Consider the following 22,212-nt stretch of genomic DNA (forward strand, 5'->3'; position numbering starts at 1 on the left):
ATACACAGAAAACTGAGGTGTCAAACAATTATAAGTAAACAGATGTACAAACTCTTTCATTAGGCAGACTGGAATGTTTCACTTCTCTGTACCACCAATAGGCAAAAAAGTCACATGTGATTTTACGACGCTTGTGTGACGTAACTCAACTTGCGTTACTGGCGTCATTCAGGGGTGAGAACAGTGAGCCAGATGAATGCGGCAGTCGCTTTTTTTTTTCTTTTTAAACACAACTGGTGTTAATGTCAAAAACATGTTATATCAGTTTTGGGCATTAACATGATGGAAAGCAGCACAAGTAAACAGGATATTTCCGTGTCACTCCGCGTTTCTTTTTTTCCTGCGTTACCTTCGATCATGTCACAGTGAACCATGTTCCAACACGCACGAAAAGTTCCATCGCCTAGGTTAGGACACCATACAAAGGGAATTTATGGTCGCACACATCTTCAACGCCGTTCCCAGTTTCATATTCATCATCTTCACGAGGTGGTGTTCCTCGATGAGGAACAACGCGACGCCGTCAATGTTGTGGTGGCGGAACTTCTCAGCGATGTGTTCGCAGCCTGGGATCCCGGGAACGTACTCTGCCACGTCATCCACAGTCCACTTTCCTGGTGAGTTATCTCCATTATGCAGTGGATACGTGGTTTCCTGCGGACGCTGCCGAGGTGTGGTTAGCAGCGCAGGCGATGCCTGCGAAGCCACCGAATCCCGGGGAGCCGTCAACAGGACCTTTGGTGGCGTGCCATTGACGAGCTCCGACATGGAGGTGGCAGTGGCGCCTGGGAGGCTGTCTTGCTCGGAGTTGTCTGAAGTCATTCTTCGGTTTTCTTGCTGGCCAGCTACGGAGTCGTCCGCTTCGGTGTCATTTTCATGGTGGGCATCACAGTACCCGGAAGTGGCTCGATCATGGCCGGCGTCTCGACGAAGGACGAATCCAGGGACTGCGGAGGTTCGCGCTTAACGGTGACGGCTCCAGACGTACCCGGGCCGGTCCCCGGCATCGTTGATGGTGGTGCGGCCGTGCTGCTGACGCGATTGCAGGCTGCGCCCCCATGATACTGGTCGTCGTTGCCGTAGTTGTACTTGAGAAAGGTTGCAGAGACTCCTGGATGACGAACGCGCCGATAAAGTATGTCGTCACGCGGGGCTTTGGCACTATCTGGGCGGGCAAGTGGCAAAGGAGTTCTGATATGGTTAAGGCCCTGTCGGCTTCGGGTAACGGATCTTCCGGTCGGGCCTCGGGTCGCTGTTGACGCTGCCCGAAATACGGTAGTGTGCCTCTAGGAGTCATGCGGGAGCCCGCGGAAGCGGCTCGCCCACGTGTTCTCTGGCCCCTCATTGGCGACATTTCTGTAAAGACGAAGCTATTTCGACGTAGGTCACTTACGGCGATTCGCTTCGTCCTCCTCTATACAGTCGACCTTATTGGCGTCTCAAGATTTTCCCGTTCACAGCGGTCACGTTCCACTTCGTGATGCTCACAGCGGGTGTTGCAGAATGTTTCTTCGAACCCCGAGCGAAACAGAGTGCTGCTGCTGTTGATGATGATGATCCTTGATACTCTGGCGCACACCCACAAAGAGGGATCTGCCAAGAACCGAGCGGATGGATCTTAAGTAAAAGGCTTATGGTTTTTCGAACACAACGTAATTTTGGACTGAAAAAAAATGTATAAAAAAGGAGTATATCTGAGCAGGGAACGGTGCAGCCTATAAGATGTGATTCGAGACAGAGGTAATGGTGGGTCTACAACAAATTATATATATATATATATATATATATATATATATATATATATATATATATATATATATGCAGTTTAGCATGGCGATCGCTTTGTTTTAATTATGTGTTCAAATACCGCAGAGCAGACGTCCCTGTGGCTATAACTGAATTTAATGCTGCCAAACGATAAAATTACTGCCACATTTAATTCTAATCCTAATTTTTCAAGTGGAGCTACCAGGTATTTTTTCCACTGATAAAAATATCGGCGACAGAACAAGAAGAAATGATCTATCGTTTCCATTTCTTCGCAAATCTGACATAAAGGTGACGCCTTGAGACCAACTTTATGCAAATAATAATTCAGTTGCGGAATTGTGCAACGCAATCTTGTATAAGTAACTTCCAAGTGCCGTGTTGCGCACCACTGTCTATTCCAGCGGCATCTTAGATGTGCGAAATCTCGATATTTATCCAATGAGTAGCAGTCGTATTCATGCAAACAGAGGTTTGTAAACCTTATTGCTGTCGCGTAAGCCGTATCAGGCAAAATCGGGATAAGGGGACCGCTAAGAGATACTGTGGAGCAGCGATGGCGTAGTGGTTAGAGCATCCGCCTCGCATGCAAAAGGTCCGTGGTTCAAATCCCGGTGCCGCGCAGTTCCCAACTGGATAAAAAAATCCGCGTGGTGACGGAACTGCATTACGAAGCCTGGGGTGCGGCCTCACCGGCCACCACAGCCGGGAACACACTCCCGCAACAAAGAAGGATTGGCCACCCTAATGCAGTATCTGGCCACTACCTCCCTCATGCATACGTCAAATAACTCACGGCCCTCAGTCGCCAGCAGCTGCGAAGCAACTGACCATGCACGGCGGCGGTCAGATCTGCAACGCAGCAGAGGGTGCTAAGACTCTCTGAACCCGGACAGGCCGCCATTGGAACTTGAACTTGGCAACGTTTAACGCAAGAACCTTATCTTGTGAGGGAAGTCTAGCTGTACTATTCGAGGATCTATAGGGTGTTAAATGGTATATAATTGGGCTCAGTGAGGTTAGGAGGCCAGATGAGACCTATACGGTGCTACAGAATGGGCACGTCCTTCGCTATCGGGGCTTGGCTGACAGAAGAGAACTGGGAGTGGGGATCCTCATTCACAGAAACATAGCTGGCAACATAGAGGAATGCTATAGCATTAATGAAAGGGTGGTATAGGTATCGTAATTAAACTGAATAAGAGATACAAGAAGAAGGTGGTACAGGCTTACGCGCCTACATCCAGCCATGATGACGCTTCAGTTGAACGCTTCTATGAAGACGTGGAATCGGCAATGAGTAAGGTAAAACACATTATACAATACTGATGGGAGACTTTAATGCAAAGGTAGGGAAGAAGTAGGCTGGAGACCAGGCAGTAGGAGATTATGGCATCGGTACTAGAAACGCCAGAGGAGAGCTACTAGTAGAATTCGCAGAAAGCAATAATTTACGGATTTTGAATACCTTCTACCGAAAACTAGGGAACCGCAAGTGGGCATGGAGGAGCCCTAATAGCGAAAATAAGAACGAAATAGACTTTATAATGAGTGCACACCCAGGCATCGTGCAGGATGTGGAAGTATTTGGCAAGGTACGATGCAGTGATCATAGAATGGTACGGTCTCGAATTCGCCTATACTTGAGGAAGGAACGACAGAAACTGATACGCAAGAAGCCAATCAATGAGCTAGCACTGAGAGGGAAAGTACAGGAATTCAGAGTCTCGCTTCAGAACAGGTACTCGGCTCTTCATGAGGAAACCAACCTTAGCATAGATACAATGAAGGATAATCTGACGAGTATCCTTACGGAGTGTGCAGTGGAAGTGGGGGGCAGGGTAGTTAGACAGGACACTGGCAAGCTTTCCCAGGAAACGAAGAATCTCATTAAGAAGCGTCAGATGATGAAAGTGTCAAGTACAACAGACAAAATAGAACTGGCAGAGCTTTCGAAGTTGATTAATAGGCGTAAGGTATCTGATGTAAGAAGGTATAACATGGAGACAATTGAACACGCTCTGAAAAACGGAGGAAGCGTCAAAGCAGTGAAGAGGAAACTTGGGATAGGCAAAAATCGGATGTATGCGCTAAGGTACAAAGAAGGCAAAATAACTACCAATATAGATAGGATAGTTAAAATAGCGGAGGAGTTTTACAGAGACCTGTACAGTAGCCGGGACAACCACGACTTTAATACAATAAGAACTAGCAGTAACCCAGATGACACCCCACCAGTAATGATAGAAGAAGTCAGAAAAGCTTTGGAGAGCATGCAAAGAGGCAAAGCTGCTGATGAGGATCAGGTAACATCAGATCTGCTGAAAGATGGAGGACAGATTTTGTTAGAAAAACTATCCACCCTGTTTACGAGGTGTCTCCTGACGGGAAGGGTACCTGCATGAGTATTGGAAGAACGCTAACATCATCTTAATACATAAGAAAGGAGATGACAAGGACTTGGACTTGAAGAATTACAGGCCGATTAGCTTGCTCTCTGTAGTACACAAGCTATTTACAAAGGTAATTGCTAACAGAGTAAAGAAAACATTAGAATTCAATCAACCAAAGGAACAAGCAGGATTTCGAACAGGCTACTCAACAATCGACCACGTTCATCCTATCAATCAGGTAATAGAGAAATGCTCAGAATATAACAACCAACCACTATACATAACCTTCATAGATTACGAGAAGGCGTTTGATTCAGTAGAAATATCAGCCGTCAGCAGACACTGCGGAATGAGGGTGTCGATGAAGTATATATAAACATCCTGGAAGAAATATACAGGGGATCAACTGCTACCATAGTGCTTCATAAAGAAAGCAACAGAATACCCATCAAGGGTGTCAGGCAGGGGGACACAATCTCCCCAATGCTATTTACCGCGTGTTTACAGGAGGTTTTCAGAAGCCTAGAATGGGAGCAGTTAGGGATAAGAGTTAATGGGGAATACCTTAGTAACCTGCGCTTCGCCGATGACATTGCATTGCTGAGTAACTCAGGGGACGAATTGCAACTCATCATCACGGAGTTGAACAGGGAGAGTAGAAAGGTGGGTCTTAAAATTAATCTGCAGAAAACGAAAGTAATGTACAACAACCTCGGCAAGGAGCAGCGCTTCGAGATAGGTAATAGTGCACTTGAAGTTGTAAAAGACTATGCCTACTTAGGTCGGGTAATAACCGCAGAGCCGAACCACGAGATTGAAGTAACTAGAAGAATAAGAATGGGGTGGAGCACACTCGGCAAGCACTCTCAAATTATGACAGGTAGATTGCCACTATCCCTCAAGAGGAAGGTCTATAACAGCTGTATCTTGCCGGTACTTAGCTACGGAGCAGAAACCGGGTTCAGCTTAAATTCAGGACGACGCAGCGAGCAATGGAAAGAAAAATGGTAGGTGTAACCATAAGAGACAAGAAGAGAGCAGTGTGGATTAGGGAACAAACGGGGGTTAAGGATATCATAGCTGAAATCAAGAAGAAGAAATGGACATGGGCCGGGCATGTAGCGCGTAGACAGGATAAGCACTGGTCGTTAAGGGTAATTAACTGGTTTCCCAGAGAAGGCGAGCGGGTTAGGGGGAGACAGAAGGTTAGGTGGGCAGATGGGATTAAGAAATTTGCGGGTATAAATTGGCAGCAGCAAGCACAGGACCGGGCTACCTGGCGGAACATGGGAGAGGCCTTTGTCCTGCAGAGAACGTAGTCAGGATGATGATGAGATACTGTGGCTAGTGCATCCGCCATCTCATTAAGATGTCGCGCGTGGATGTTTCCTAGCGCGTGCTAACTTCGTCGTCGTTTAGGTAGAAGATAAGCTTCGAAAGTGACACGCTCAATCTAAAAGACGGTAATTTGGACGAATGTGCTTACTTGTTTATAACCTCGCCTTTTTGATGCGACTCTTCGCAAGCTTTTGTTGACAAAATTGTGGGAGTGGCGTCTGCGGTGTAGGGTCATTATCGTCGTCATTACTCATCATCATTTCTTAGCCACCGCGCCGTTCCTCTCGCGCAACTCATTCATAGCTCGAGCTGCGCGAGTACAGAGCGACTTCACGCGGCTAGCGTGTCGGACGCTGGCAGATATGCACGGCCCCGTCAGCCACCTTCACGACGTATTCTCGCTTCTCGTGCGCATAATGAGATTCTAGCAACCGCACTGGGGTGCCTAAAATGGGGAGCTGTGATGCAACGTTACTAGATCTAGTAACGTTGATGTGATGAGCGCGGCGCTTTTTACTTGCCAGAGATAAGGTCCTTCGGCGTGCCGGTGCCGCTAGGGGCACTGATGGCAGCGGCGCAAGTATAGTGTGTATTGGACTTAGCAGGGTCTCGTCCGATGCTCTGTTATTCCCTTCACAGGCGGAGGGTTCTTTACAAGTAAGCACTTCGTGAATCGGTGCTTGCGCTGGGTTTCTCTGAAATAGCTGAATATGGCGACGACAAAAAAAAATTACCCATCGTTGGTGCATCGTGCCTGGGTGCATAATTTCATGCCTCAGCTCAGCCGTAGCTCTTATGTCTGGAATAAATGCTGCGGTACGCGGGATATGATGAGGAAGACAACGAAAGACTTCCATCTCATGCACTAGGAGAGTCGGTCTCGGTCGCTCTTGAATTCTACACTGCTGAGTGGCGGATGCTCACTCTGTATAATGTGTGACAAGCTGTGTTGCGAGAAATCTTGTACTTTGTATTATGCGTGATGAGTGCAAGAAAGCCTGTCTTGTTTCTAGTGTTGGCGGTAAAGCGTTACAAGTAACACCATTGCTTGAATAGCACGTAAAATTTTGGTAATTTAGTAATCAAGGTCCTCATTATCTTCTAATAATAGAGCTGTTGCTTGAATTATCTTAGTTTTGGTGGTCAGCAAGTTGTGCCTGTTACGTAGCGCTGTTTATTAATCATGTTTGTTTTCAAAATAAAATTTGCTACTGCTGCTTGCAGGTAGCAGTTGTTAAATACCGGTAAAATCGAGGCTCACCTTGAACGCCATCGCATACAAAACATTTGAAATTTTCGCGGGAAGTGTGTAGTGCAATTATCTTTTTCCGCGAAGCTATATAACTTAGTGATTTCTTTATTCGTACAACACCTGCGGCTATGTCCTATCTGCTATGTCAATATCTGTAAGCTGCCAGGATTACTGCTGAGATATCAGTGATCACTTCTTTTCGTAGAGAGTTTTTGATAAAGCATCTGCTTTTTGTGCCAATGAGAAATCAATTGAATATATACCACGACGTTATAAATAATCAAATGCAACTGTCCACTAGTTATATGACCAGCCATTCTCAGAGGAAAATATATTACGCTATCGTATAGACTCATAATCACAGAAGAAGACCGTGCAAGCACTACTGGGCTTCTTGCGAACTACTGGCCTGTGTGAATGACTATGAGTGGATTGGGATAATCAGGTTGAACTACAGAAGTACCTCACACTGGCAGGCCGATGGTTCGATAGGAGGACATATCGAAGCTATAGTGTACTAGAAAATCGAAACGTCGGCCAGCCAGTCTGAGGCACTTTATTTTATTTTATTTACATACCCTAAGTACCCGAGAGGGCATTACATAGGCGGGGATTAGGAAGATTTTTAACATGTGTAAGATACATTAAATATTTAGAAGCAACATTATATAAAGCTTAAATGGAAAAAAAATTGAAAAAAAGAGTACACACAACAGTAGTGATAAGGATCATAAAAAACATATATATAAACTCTGCAGAAGAAAAGGTATGTTAATAAAAATACAAAAGGCTCCAGGTAACAAGTGTAGGCGCGAATAACACATACAAAAACATTCAAGTAATTCACATAAACAACACCACCGCATAACTACATTAATCGATTGGAACTTCTAAGAACACTTTTACCGCTTTCAGAAAGGATGATCATTCTGTTAGAGTGGCTACATCAGCTGGCAAGGAATTCCAGTTGGTTATTGACAAGGCTAAGGGCGAGTTTCGGTATTTTTTGTTTTCTGGAAGATGGGATTCAGTTTGTTAGGGTGATCAACACGGGCTGAAATGTGCGATGGCGGGAGGATATGCTTGCGCGCAAACTGGGAGTTGCTCTGGAAGAGTGAGTGAAAATTAGATAGCCATGCAAGTTTACGGCATGTGGCAAGGGAGGGCAGATTAAGCGATTTCAGTATAGAACTTACGCTTTCATACGGTGAGTATGACGACGTTATGAAGCGCGCAGCTTTGTTTTGAACTGATTCAACCGGGTAAGTTAAATTTTCAGTGTGAGGGTGCCATTTTATTGAAGCATACTCCAGCGATGGTCTTATCAGGGAAACGTATGCATGCAGTCTGGTTTCTTTGTTGGCAAGGTATAATCGCCTTTTGAGGATGCCAAGTTTTTTTATTGCTTTAGTAGTGATATGTTCAATGTGAGTGGTCCAGTTTAGATTGGCTGTGAAAAATACCCCAAGATATTTAAAGGATTGTACTGAATCAATTCGAATGTCATTTATGGTGTATGATTTATACAAAGGGATTAGAGCAGAACTAAATTCCAAGTGCTTAGTTTTCACTATATTAATGTCCATCTGCCACGTGTCGCACCACTCGGCCAGCCAATCGAGGTCAGATTGTAAAATGGTATTATCGCTAGGGCAAGTTATTTCTTTGTAAATTGCGCAGTCGTCTGCAAATAGCCGAATTTGCGAACTTATGTTACATGCTATGTCATTAATGTATATTAAGAACAAAAGAGAACCAAGAACCGAGCCTTGGGGAACACCGGATAAAACGCTAGTAGGGTTAGAGGTGTAGCTCTTTAGTTTTACAGATTGGAAGCGGTTAGTAAGAAATTTCAGTATCTATTCTGTTGTATTGTTTCAGATTGCGAATTTTTAGTTCTAAACGTTTGTAGGGTACCCTATCAAATGCCTTTGAGAAATCAATAAATATGGCATCGACATGACGGAAAGAGTTAAGCGCAGAATGAAGGTCAGTAATTAATTCGAAAAGTTGCGATTGACATGAGAAATTTTGACGAAAACCGTGTTGGTTGTTTAGGAGCAAGTTATTTAAATTAAGATAAGCCATTATATTTGTGAATAGGATATGTTCGAGAGGCTTGCAGCATATGGACGTCAAAGAGATTGGTCTGTAGTTATTGGGCTGAGTATTATCACCAGATTTGAATATTGGGATTATGTAAGCAGATTTCCAATCCTCTGGTAAGCAACCGGTATCTAAAGATTGTTGAAAAATTAACGTGAGCAAAGAGGCTGAGAAGTGGCTGGTAAGTTTTAAAAGCTTAGCGCTAATATCATCAGGGCTGGGGCTGGTTTTAAGAGCTAAACGATCTATTGCACAAGCTATACACCGTGTGCAGTAATTGTGATGGGAGAAAATTGATTAGAGATAGTTAGCTGTGGCAAATTTAGGTTGCTATCGAGCGGTCTCTCGATTGTGTGAACTTCAGAAAAAAAAAAAGGTTGTTTTTCAGCACAGCCGGCTAAGCTCAGGGTGTTGCCATCCTCTCCACAGAGTGCTGGCACCAACTCTCTTTTCTTGGGATTTACAGTGCTCCAGAACTTCTTAGTGTCAGTTTTGAACATGTTAGGTAGCGTGTCATTGTAGTACTTATTTTTCACTTCAGAAATTGCGGCTTCTGTTTGTTGGGAAACGTTTTTATAGTTCTGCCAGTCCTCCGACGCGTTCGTTCTCGACGCTTTAGTGTACACTCTCTTTTTTCTATTAAGCCATCTTTTAATGTGACTGGTGAACCATGGATCATCCGCTTTTTCAGTTATTGTAATCACCGGCACACAAAGACGTTCTATTTCTTTTAATTTGTCACGAAATAAGCACCAGTTTTGTTCAGTAGACTGATTGGGAAAGTTAGATATAAATTCATCCGAAAAAGATTCTGGTAATCTGTTAAGCTTATCAGTGTCTGCGCGTGCGTAGTTAAGTATATTTTTTCGGACGTCTGTTTTCTTGGCATGCGGAAGAGGCAGAGAGCAGCGAACTTCCCTATGATCACTTATTTCTTCTAAGATCTCAACTTTAGTGCTGTCGGCATGATTGGTTATTATAAGGTCTGAAATATTTGTGTCACGTGTTGGTTCCTGCACAATCTGTTGTAGATTGTGATAATGGAGAAGGCGCAGAAAGTTAAGCTGTTCATGGCGATTAGGATGAGACTTCCACTGTTCAACGTGATTATCCCACTACGTTGTTTCCATCTGTTGGCTCCCATCTAGATTTTGGATTTCTGAGTGGATTGAGGTGTTGAGTGCGTGTGTGTCTGTATTTTCTTGTTCTTGCTTATTTTTTATATCACTCTCTTTCGACCCCCTATTCCCCAACCCCAGAGCAGGGTAGCATACTGGATCCTATAGCATGTGGTCAACATATCTGGCTTCTCTTTTTCTCGTTTCTATCTCTCTCTCAAATACACATTCCCAGTCAACAAAAGGCAATGGGTCCAATTGGATGTTCCACTTGGGAGCAATGGGAGCCAAAGGGCGCTGGCCTAGTCAACACCACCTAGACTACAGAAGGCCTTCGCGTGCCTTCCCCGTTTACTCGTTTCTCTCTCTCTCCCCAATACACATTTCTAGTCAAAAAAGTTAATGGGTTCAATTGGATGTTCCACTTGGAAGCAATGTGAGTCAAAGGGCGCCTAGTCAACACAACCTAGACTACAGAGGGCCTTCCCGAGCCTTCCCCTCAACAGGCTGACGTCACCACAGTGAGATCGGGAGCCGATTGAGAGGAGGTTAGGAGCAAGAAAACGACAAAAGATGGGAAGGCCGCCGCTGCTGCGACCTGGTGAGAATAGCCGGAATGCTATATTCACCCGGTCAAAATAACAAAAAGGCTTCCAACTGAAATAGCACAGGCTTCCAACTGAAATTTTATACAACATACAATATATAGCCCCCACCTCAAATACTAACATGCGCATGTTAGGGAAAAAATTAAGTGAAGGGGGTCACCCACTCCCTTGCGCGAGGCCTTGTCAACCGCGCTGGATCTACTAGAGACGAGATGGGCACCAGGGACAACCTCACTACCTACAATTATCTGGTTAAAAACTTTTACCTCAGACGCCGAGCCTTTCCCCCACCTCACCCCAAGCTCAACCGGGCACAGGCCACCACTTTGCGTCTACTTCGAACAAACACGTATCCCTCACCTGCCCGCTGTCACCTCATATTCCCGGACGTGCACACAACCTCCATCTGCCGGTGCTGCGGCGCTCCCCGGCTACGCTTCCGCACATGCTGTGGGAGTGCCCGGCACAGTACAGACACACTAATGCCACGACCCTTTCGTCGAAGCTCCATGAAGCTCTGCGGAGCCCCGCTCTTTACGACCAAACCTGGGCGACCCAGCACGCCCGTGAGGCAGTGTCGAGGCAAGCCCTTGACGTCCCCGCATGGGAGGCTTAGGCCTGGCCACCTAAACCTGCTGGTTTCTTATAATAAAGTTTATTCCTCCTCCTCCTCCAAGGGGCACTGAAACAGGCTGTAAAAAAACTAAGGCAAAGTAGCACATGATGATGAATACAGGTAAGCCAGTTCTTGAACAGATAGTAACATCGAAGGTTTAACGTCAGCAGCCTATTTAGCTGTTCGTGCAGCCTCAATGATAATCCTGATGCTATCATAAAGGTGAGCTGCAAGAGCTTGTGTTTTCTCAAACAGGGGCTGGCAACCACATTCTCAACAATCAGAAGCCAAAGAACCATCTCTATGGTTTTTACTTTTTGGCAATGTTCCAGCAACCCTATATTTAGGCGGCCGTCTCCTTGACCCACGAAACTGTGTGCACAGAACCAAGGTATATATGGTGTAATCGATACCTACTGCACAGTCAGCAAATTTTTGCAGGGCATAGCTTGGCTATGGTACAAAGGTTTTTCAACAACACTAGTTCAAGCACATAACTTAGATGCTTATTTAGCTCGTTGGTCAAACAGGAAAGTTTCTAACCAAATGGTTACAGAACAATTTGCAAAAAGTAGAATACATGGGTAGAAACGTTTGTTTGGCTTCTCATAATCAGAAAACGATTTCCAAACGATCCATCAATCATCATTATGGCACCCAGAACTTTCAATACTTTTGACTACAAAGAACTGGCTTACCTGGATTCATTGACTAGTGCTATGTCGCCGCTTATCGTTTTTTTTTGTGGTCTCTGTGATTTTATGCTTCACTTCTTTTTTTGTTGTTGTTGTTGTTTTCAGCATAAGCATGTTGTTTTAATCTCGGGTGCAGGGCAACACATTTGGCAGTTGTGAGAAATTTCAATTGAATGTCGGCGCTAATCCTCCTCTCAATTGTGTTGCTGTGTTTGACGCTGAGCAGTTTGAAGTATGGAATACCAACTAGTCCGCTGCCGCATGTTGCGCAGCAACCGTGGCGTGATAGCCGCACGCTCACAGTCGAATGTTTTTTTATCGCTCGCGCCGCCATGGAAGCGAATAACGAGGCTTGATTGAGCATGTGGGTGTCACATGAGCACTTTCTATCGAAAGTGAATTTCTGGACCGTGATTGACTCATCTCCACATCTAACGGAATGAAGAAACTTGGACTGGTTGGCCATCGGAATAACATCGTGTGATGCTCGTACTTTGAAAACAGGGTGGTCGGCAGCTTTTGTGAATGATGTAGTGGTTGAAGTACCGCGCATTTCACAGCTCAGCTAATACTAGTTCGATAGCTACTACGCCTTTAAAATGAAGTATTCGACGAACAAGCGCAAGAACCAGAGCAGTTTGCCGAACGGCCGCGCAAACCGCATAACTACAAGCGCGCCCAGCAAAACTGGCAACACTTACGGACTAACACAATGTCACCACCACGCACACAACAGAAATAAATATTACGGATGTCAAAGAGCACTGACACAGGTTCACGAGTCCTAGACATCGTGGCCTTCACGCAAGCTCAGGCGAACCACAAAATTCAGTGGTTCCAAACGCGAACACAATCTAACTATTCACGTTCACAAAGCACATTGCAACAACAAACACAATCACAGTGTGCGCCAACGGCGTGAACACCGAGCCAATCACAAACACGCAAAAAAAAATGCGCCTGATGTGCCTTCATCAAAAGAAAAGCTTCCATAGGTTGCCCGAACCGGCGTTGTAAACTTTGACGAAACGCCGCAATGTTCCTCGAATCCGCCTAGATCCAAGCCAAGTTGGGTGAAATAGCGTTTTCGTTATTTTGACCGGGTGAATATAGCATTTCGGCTATTCTCACAAGGTCGCGGCAGCGGCGGCCTGTACTACCCTGTCTACCCATCATTCCCATGCTCGCTGAAGCGCCGTGCGTTGCAGCTCCCATAGACACTAGCGCCAGAGTTCCCTCTAGTGTATATTAGGAAACTCTATGCCTCGAACCACTCTTCTGCGGGTGGCGCCGGTTGCCGGTCTACGGTAAGGTCCCTAGATGAAAAAGTGAAAACTTTTTTATCTAGGGACCTTAGTCTACGGCACCGCGCCGTCAGGGCATGCTTTCCGCCAGCGTGAACTGGCCCTTAGGTTGCGGCTGCGTCGGCACCGGTTTAAGCACCGGTTCAAGCACCGGATGCAGCGTGTCGGCAGCGTGACACCCGCTGCCAGTGTACAAACAAAAAACACCAAATATTGATGTATGTTTTTTGTTTTGTGGCGCAAAAAATGCCTGCCCAGTGTTAAAAAAGACCATGACTATTTTTTTTTTGCATACATAGTTCAGTAAGCAACGGCTACTCTAATTTTGATACAGCAGTGAAAGGTACAGCTTCCTTTCTTTATAGTAGTCGGTATCCTTTGATATTACCAATATCCTCCTGAGTCCCAGACTGATTTTAGTGCAACGGATTTTGGTGAAACTTTCAAAATTAGTTTATGAGGGCCTCTGGATATAATAATAACTTATTATTCACTGGAAACTTTCGGACGTGTGTGCCGCATTTTCCTTTATATTGGAGATTGGGACTCTATGCGGTCTTTTCTAACGCAGTGGTATTGTTACACGCGAGATGTTTTTTGTGATAAATAATTTGATCAGGTAAACGTACGAACATTTTATTTACAAACTGCTTTGTTCACTTTGTGTGAGCTCCTTCATTCACTTGGTGTGAGCATTTTCGAAGCATCTCCTGTCTTTGGTGACGCAAAAAAACAAATGACACTTTGTGCAGAAGAACCGCGTGTTCTGGTTGCATCCTTCGAGCCTGCTGCGGGCCGCATTCGGAGCATCTGCCAGTCTTGGGAAATGGCCTAACGTCTTTGCTCTTGCTTCGACTGGAGGCAACGGAGCCCTTTTTGGTGGTGGGCACCATTCTTCGTCGGAGTCACTCTCCGCTTCATTTTGACTCTGAGCTTGCGCGATTAGTTCCTCACCAACAGACAGACGAAGCTCCAGGAATTTCACGATCACTTTCTGGCGCTTTTCTTGCACCCGCATGTCTTGCACGTACTGCATCCATGAGTTGCTTAACGCAATGTCGAATAGGTGGAAGATGCTTCTGATGGCCCACTTGTTCACTCAAGCTTTGATTGTGTAATAGCTGATCATACGATCTGCGAGATCAACTCCTCTCATGTTGACATTGTCCAACCGTACAACATCTGGCCGGGGCACATCAATGTGTTTTTTTTCTTTCCTGGACCACCTACGGCATGTGTCTTCTGGGTGCTGGCCGTGGATAGAGGACATCAACGTAATGTGCTTATTGTCATACCAACGTACAACTGCCTGTTTTTTGTCGCTTCTCGCAAACATCTCTGACTTCTCTCTTCCTTTTTCTTTTAGCTCTTTCTGGGTGGATAGTTTCACCCCTTTTGGGATCCGGTTGTTCATAATTGTTCCCGTGCCAGCGATTCCGTTTTCTGCTAGCTTATCCAGCAGCGGCCCTGATGTGAAGTATCTGTCGAAGTAGACCTTCGTTCCGGGAGGGAGCGTCTCAGTGAGCCTCAGCACTGCGGATTCTTCTATTCCAGAGCTGCCTGGATACAATGCTGCCTTTTTTCCTTGATAGATCTCAGAGTCGAAGATTAATCCGCCTGGCGTGGCGAGCACAAAGTTTTTGAGCCCCTGTGGGTTTGGCTTGCGTGGTACGAACTGCTTCAGCTGCGTTCGTCGACTGAACGGGATCATTTGTTCGTCTATGCTGACATTCTCTTCCCGAGGAAGCTTCTGACACCCTTCCAGTAGAAATGACACCAGTGGTCTCATGCGCCAGAGCCTGTCTTTTTCTTTTTCTTGCTCACTTACATCAAATTTGTTAACTAGCTTCAGCCGGCGCCGAAGTTGAAAGTACCGGTTCTTTGTCATGTTATCCGCAACAAGAGGCACCCTTGTCTTTTTCATCCAGTACATGCGAATCTGCGGGTAGCACAGGCAGGACATTGTCAGTGAAATCCAAAAAAAAACATTTTGAGTTCTTCTACTGAGGTCTCCAGACTTTTTCCAGTCTCCTGAACATGTGTCGTGTTCATGGCAAAAGCCATCATCTCGAAGACTTCATGTGGCACATACTGAACGAGGTAGTCACTTGGACTGCACGAAACCCGTTGTTGACTGTCATCAGGGGTGGATGTGAAGTCAGGAATCCAAGACGGAAGCGGCCTGCATGAAGAAAAACAGCGTAAAAGAGCAGAGTTACTTTTGATCCGTTCACATGGCAATGACAGACCGTCACAATGCACACTCCTGCAGTAAATTACCCCCCCCCCCCCTTTCCCAAAACGCATACTACTACTATTCCTTACCCATCATGGCGTTTCCATGACTGCCCCTTTGTCGTCTTCGAGGTGGACGGGCGTTCATCGTCGCTATTTTCGTCCTCTTCAGAGCTCAGGGTATCAAGTGGAGCCAAAAATGTAGTGTCTACCAAAGTGTCGTCGTCACTGTCTGAAAGATCAATGTTGGGCGTGGCCGTTCCAGCGATTCGTTCAAGGATTCTTTCGGCCGTCTCATCACTGACGCGTGGCCTTTTTCCTAAATGAAAAAGAATTTCATATCATACCGCAACCTAGTAGCAATCGGAAGCAAGCACGTTCTGTTGACACTGCAGCACGCCACGTAATTCACACAAAGCAACTTGGTTCAGTCCCGACGGCCAATCTTTTGGACATGTCAAAACTCACACCACGTAGGTAAAACAAAGGATGTTAAGAGCTGAAATATTTAGTTGCGTGTGCTCTCTGCAACATTATCTTTGACGTTTAACCTATGAAATGACATTAAATAAGCTCAAAGTGCGAAAAAACGTACTTACGGTTACGGTTGACACCGTAGAACGCCGCACCTCTGAACGCCGCCATTATGAATACTCCTAGCGGCGTTTCGAGATCTCTAATTTCAAAACCACGGTACTGATGGGAGCACCAGTTGTCCAAGGTATTGGACAACCGGTTCCACGGTGATAGGAGCTTTGGAAAAGCTGTAATTGCTCGGTCTTCGATGTCCAATATTTTGGACAAATTTCCCATTGCTGGTACTCAGGAGGATATTACGTATTAATGGAAAGCATCGAGGGCGCGCCATGTAGACAGGCACGCTTGTAGTACCCTCTCACAGATATAAAAAAATCGCAGAATATCCACGAGGTGAATGATGATGAGTGTGGCGAAGCGTCCATCAGTCCGTCCGCACTTCCGTCCGTGTGTCAATCCGTACGTCCGTCTGTCTGTGCGTGCGTCCTGTCAGTGCGTCCGTCTCTGCGTTCGTTCATACGGCCGTGTGCGCATCTGTGCGTACGCCCGTCCACCCGCTCGTTCATGCATCCGTCCGTCTGTGCGTTCGTCTCTGCATGCATCCATCCGTGCATTCGTCCATCTTTGCGCCCATTCGTGCGTCCGTCTGTCGGTGCATCCGTCCGTGCATCGGTCCCTGCATTCGTACGTGCGTCTGTCTGTGCGTCCATCACTGCATTCGTACGTCTGTCTCTCCGTCTCTGCGTTCGTCCATGCATCCGTCCGTCTGTGAGCCCATCCGTCTGCCTGCTTATCTGTCTGTCTGGCCGCCTAGTGAACACTCCAAATCCCACCATCTCGCATCTTTCCATCATATATTCATCATATATAAGTACCGCATCCAGCGGACATTCCAGTGACAGAACGAGATGATTCTACCTACTACTACGACTATATACTGCTTATAATACAACTACATACATACATCACGGACGCACGACCCACGGCTTAAGGAGCTTCGCGCTTCTAAAGCAACTTTTGAAAGAAAGAAAATCTTAAAAATCGTTTTTAAGTAAGTTTATTCTTTTCAACTTAAAATATAACAAACAAACTTCAAGATTTGTTGTTAATGTTCGCTAGCTGATGAGTTTCTTTTACCAGAAAACACGAGATGCTCGCGGTATCAAGACTAGATGATATGAAAGGTTGTTTTTAAAAGTTTTTTACAGGTGGTGACATATCTCATGGCACGCCTAAGGTAAGTGCCAGGAGCATTTAAAAATAAAAGTTCGTCTTTTTCAACATAATTATTATTGCCTGCGGAAGGTCCTTGTTAGAATCGCAGACCTAGATTGTTGGCACGTTTACATTCTTGTATTGAAACCAGCTTAACAAAAGTGGACTTGGGCGGTGACATTCGAGGACATGCTAGCCGTTTGCTGACAGTGGTGACCGTATCCCTGTTTTCGTACTTTGACGACCGTAGGGTCTGCACATTGAGGTCCACGGGACGGCCTTGGGCTCTCCCATAAAAGAGTATCTTGTGCTCTAAATCGTTACCCACTTTATGTAAAAACGCGCAGCTATTGTAGCACTCTGTGGTGGCGCTACGTGCGACGAACAAAGATTGAGTGAACTTTGGCAAATAGCTGTCTTTTGTCGAACCCCTCTGAAGTGGTGGTGGTGCTATGTGCGATGAGCGGAGAGAGTAAGAGAATTGGAGTGTTGTAGTGCCTGACGATATAGTTATAGCGGGAGAAGAAAACGACGACACAGAGACAAGAAGGACACGAGCGCTAACTTCCAACTGAGTTTATTGCGCAGAGCACGAAAATATTAGAGGAGACAGTAACCACGTGACAAAAAGTAAAACATGAGTAAGAGAAAAACAAAAAACAAAAGCACAGAAAAAGACATGTAAAGAACACTCTATAAGGAAACGAAACAGAAAAGTAAAAATAATATAACTACTTGCGCACACCGAAACCTTCGAGGAACTTAGAAGTGTGGCAGCTTAGGCTAGTTGGTATGGCATGACGATAGTTAAAGCGGCAGAACAACACGACGACACAGAGACAAAAAGGACACGAAAGACACTCGCTCGTGCGCTCGTGTCTTTCGTGTCTTTCTTGTCTCTATGTCGTCGTTTTGTTCTCGCGCTGTAATAATCGTCTCGACAATGACTTGGGTGCGCTCATCTTTGTGCTTGTACAGAGTCACTGTGTCTTTGAAAAGGCGCACACAGTTGCACTCAGTGCAGTGCTGAGCAAGAAAACCATCTTTCCCGTTTCTAACGTTGTTAGTGTGTTCTCTCAGTCGATCGTTCAGACACCTTCCGGTTGTTCCGACATAACAAGCACCCCATAAAAGGGGGGTCCTATAGACAACTTCCCGGGAGCATGCCGCATACCTGTTTCTATGTTGAACTCTGCATTCCGTTGATGACGGCGTTTTTGAGGGGGCTTGTGGATTTGGTGATGCTGATTAATTTGAACGGTGCCGAGAACAGGACACGAACTCAACCTCTTTTACCGATTTCCTGGCGCCTGTGTGATATCTGGTGTTTGTATGGAATCACGGCTATCCTTTCACGCTCTGTATCCGTGTTGCTCGGATTCTGTCGCTGCCTCTGCTCTGCCTTATTAGTCCGCAGGATAGTCTCAGCAACGGAAGCGATAAACGCCTCGGGGAAACCCGAAGCCTTAAGCCGGGAAATTTAAGCTTTGAAGCTCGCAGAGATATTGTAGGCGCACGACCTATTTAAGGCATTCTCAAGACAGGTTCATGCTATGCCTCGCTTAACTAACTTGCTGTGAGCGGAAGAAAAAGGAACTAAAAGGCTTCTGCGCACGTGGTTCATGACACCAACAGATGTGCTGTAACAGTCTTAAATCCATAAAGCGTAACTTGTCATTCTCGGGCATTTCATGTGTCAACACAAGGGGCTTCAAACAATCTTCAAACACACCTATCGTTTGAGTCGCAATCGAGTGGAACATAGAAGGGTTACAATTTAGAAGAACCAAGAAATCATCCACGTATCTGAATACTTTGACGACATGCGAGCCTTCTAACTTTTTTTGCAGTTTTTGCCCATTTTTGCCAATAGAAGAACACTGAGTAGAGGTGCCATACATGAACAGATTGAAACACCCTTTTTCTGTAGATAAATGCTATCATTCCATTGAACGAAAGTAGAGGTAAGGTACAGCAAAACCAGGTCAAGAAAATCTCACGCACTGATGCCAGTTTTTAATTGGAAGTTCGATTCCCCGAAGATTTCTATGTTATCCCTTATGCATTCTAATACTTTATCGTGAGGCAAGGAGTAGTACAGGTCCTTTATGTCAATTGAAAAAACTGAAAAGATTAGATTGATTTGACTGTTTGAAAATTTTTGCTTTGAGTTTTGCTAACGTAACGTTGCTGTGCCCAAAATGCGCACGCGGCCGTTTTGCTAGCTCCACGTATGCCAAGTTCAGTGTTATGTGAAGTCAATTGATGACGAAATATATGACTAGTGCAAACATGATAATCCTCACACGCGTGTCATGTAAGAACGTACACGACAATACAGCACACTCATAGCATGCTCGCGGCCGTTTCGCTTGCTCCACATATACTAAATTTGGTATCGCGTTACGTGAATAGATGACGAAGGCAAACGACACACCCTAACATGATAATCATATGACAAGTCATGTACGGCATCATTTACCTCCACCTCGTAACGTTGTGCTGATTTTAAAGTGACATATCAACATTTCTCATTCGTGCTTCGCATATCACCGATTCCCACTGTACGTGGGATCTGCCAATTTTTTACGAATGACGTTGAAACTCTCCCCTCTATCCGCCCATGTTCTTGCTTACAAATCGATAGTACTCCCCATACTTGATTATGCTGCGGTGATCTGGGATCCATTTACTCAAAGTAATACTCATAAGATCGAAGAAATACAAAGAAGAGTCGTTCGCTTCATATATAACAGTTATGGACGAACCTCGGTAAATGAACTCTTAGTCAGAGCTAACTTACCTTCACGCTCAGAAAGAAACCGCATATCCCGATTAAAATATTTATATGAAATAATTATTGGGCACAACAAGATATATATTGGAAAAAATATTTCCTTTTCTTCAGGTTACGCCACCAGACAACGCCATGATCATACAATACCTCCATTCCGTACCCGCAATAACTGCTTGAAATATTCTTTTTCCCCCAGAGCTATGCAGGATCGGAATAGTTTAAATAACCATCAAGTCACAACACAATATTTAACATCGTTTGCCTCTGGTCTGGTAAAACAGAGAAAATAATTTTACTTGTGTGCTAGCTTAATTTTTTAATGACAATGATCTTCTGTGTAATAGTGGCTGCGCTTTCTACCAAGACGGATTCATACCAACTGGCCCGATACAATTGTTTATTGAGGATGATGTGTCATCGGTAATATTTTGTTTGGTTTGTTTACGTTGTAAAACGCAAGTGATAGTTATTTGTTTGCGTTGTGTTATACAGCTGCCTACTATGTGAAATGTGATACGCTGTTCCATCTGTTTGCCTGGTGTTGTTTGCTCATATTTACGTCTCTTGTACCCACCTGCTAAAATCTCTCCTGGGTATTGCAGTACCAATAAAGAAAACACTAAAAATAGAGCCGTTGATATATCTCTACAGAGTCGAATGCCGTTTCGTAATTTGTCAAATAGAGGATTATTTTTTATTTTGCAGTGTTATTAATTATTTGATTACTCGCATAACAAAGATCTATGGTAAAACACTATGAACAATTCAGATTATCTTGATGAATATCTCATACAACGTGCTCAACGGAGGTTGATAGGTCTGTATATATTGTGGATGAATGGTGCAATAGATGACGTCGTGCGTTTGGGAAATTATCAAGAGGAAGAATGTGAGCCCGGTTGCTACGTCACTGGCATGACGATAAACGGGATGATATAAGCGAACTATACTTTATAATAAGTCAACCAAAAGTGTAACACATCGCGCCGTACTCGTGCGCCACGCATGATAAGCTTAAGGGGCGTCGCACGAGTGTTCTAGGTGTTATCGCTCGTTCATCGAAGAGGCGTTGCCCGGAGCGTGCGATAAAGTGAGCAGAACTGGCTGCCTGATAGACGAGCTGGCTGTCACGCTAATTCCTGGTCCCATATATGGGGTCAGAAGCATCTAAGCCACGCTTCCAGCCGCCCGTCTGACGAACGCCAGCATGGAATTCGTCAAACCTCCAGAGCCACTGCGGTTCGACGGCAAGGCAAGCGCTGGGGCCTTTCAAGATACGTTTCGAGCTGTTTTTTTTTTTTTTTCACAGCCACAGAGCCCGCGAAGAAGCGTGGGGCATTGACGTAAACTGCGTTGCTGTTGAGCGTCGCTGGCGAAGAAGCTATCGAGGTGTACAACGCATTTAGCTTCACTGAAGACCAGGCCACGGATGTGACGTAGTAATCAAGAAGTTCGATGACTACTGCGCTTCACAAGTCAATGAGACACATCAGCGTTATCTGTTCCGCACACGAAAGCAAGAGCCAGGTGAGCCTTTTGAACATTTCTTACGAGACCTGAAGACGAAGGCAGAAACATGCAATATTGGACAGCAAGTAGTCAATGATAGGAGACCAAATTGTTTTTGGTACAAATGACGCTGAAACTCGAGAGAAGCTTATGGCTGACAAGTTAACATTGCAAAGGACAGAAGAAGTATGCAAGGCAGCTGAGCTAACTGCAGCAAACCAAGAAATCTGGACACGAGATGACAAACCAGTCAACGCCATGCAAAAGACACGTGGTGGTTCGCGAGCTAAGCAGCAGAAAAGTTGTAAATGCCGAAAGTGTGGCCGGGCGCACGCACCGTTCAAAAGCTGAGCGTACCGAAAAACATGCCGCGCGTGCCATAAGAGAAACCACTTTGCCGTGTGCTGCAGGACAAAGCCGCAAGTAGTGAGCTTCAGGGCAACGAAGGCGATTTTGAAGTTCTCACGATTGGCAGCAGGAGCAATCGGTCAGACTGGATCATCACGGCTGGGTTTGGAGGAAGGCTTATTACTTTCAAAGTGGATACGGGCCTTCGGGCTAATTTGTTGCCGGCCGCGTTGTGTGCACAAATGAACCCCAAACCACAGCTAAAGCCCAATAGTGCCGTCTTACGGTGGAAACGAGCTTCAATTTCGTTACAAAAAATGCACAGCGGTGACGCCTTGAGTCGAGCTTTGTTAAGGTAATAATTTAGTTGTGGA

The 22,212-nt window shown here is 45.3% G+C and overlaps 2 protein-coding genes across 5 annotated transcripts in view; one reads left to right on the forward strand and one right to left on the reverse strand.

Annotated features, from left to right (window-relative positions):
* Window positions 1–22,212, forward strand: part of LOC119184053 (uncharacterized) — a 52,220-nt gene that overhangs the window by 2,133 nt on the left and 27,875 nt on the right. The window contains exon 2 of one of the 4 annotated variants that reach the window (XR_012887678.1): window positions 17,168–17,206. The exons of 1 other annotated variant lie outside the window; for it this stretch is intronic. The gene's annotated coding sequence lies outside the window, so the exon portion shown is untranslated. Of the gene's footprint in view, window positions 1–17,167; window positions 17,207–20,762; window positions 21,234–21,514; window positions 22,194–22,212 lie in introns of those variants that run through there. 2 more of the 4 variants (XR_012887675.1, XR_012887677.1) reach the window with 2 other exon arrangements.
* Window positions 13,273–16,077, reverse strand: LOC119187265 (piggyBac transposable element-derived protein 3). Its single transcript, XM_075876947.1, is given in 4 exon segments — window positions 13,273–15,184; window positions 15,187–15,379; window positions 15,523–15,760; window positions 16,032–16,077. Coding segments are annotated over 4 exon segments (1,785 nt in total). The 3' UTR covers window positions 13,273–13,876.

The sequence above is a fragment of the Rhipicephalus microplus genome, chromosome X (assembly GCF_043290135.1).
Source record: "Rhipicephalus microplus isolate Deutch F79 chromosome X, USDA_Rmic, whole genome shotgun sequence".
Lineage (NCBI taxonomy): Eukaryota > Metazoa > Arthropoda > Arachnida > Ixodida > Ixodidae > Rhipicephalus > Rhipicephalus microplus.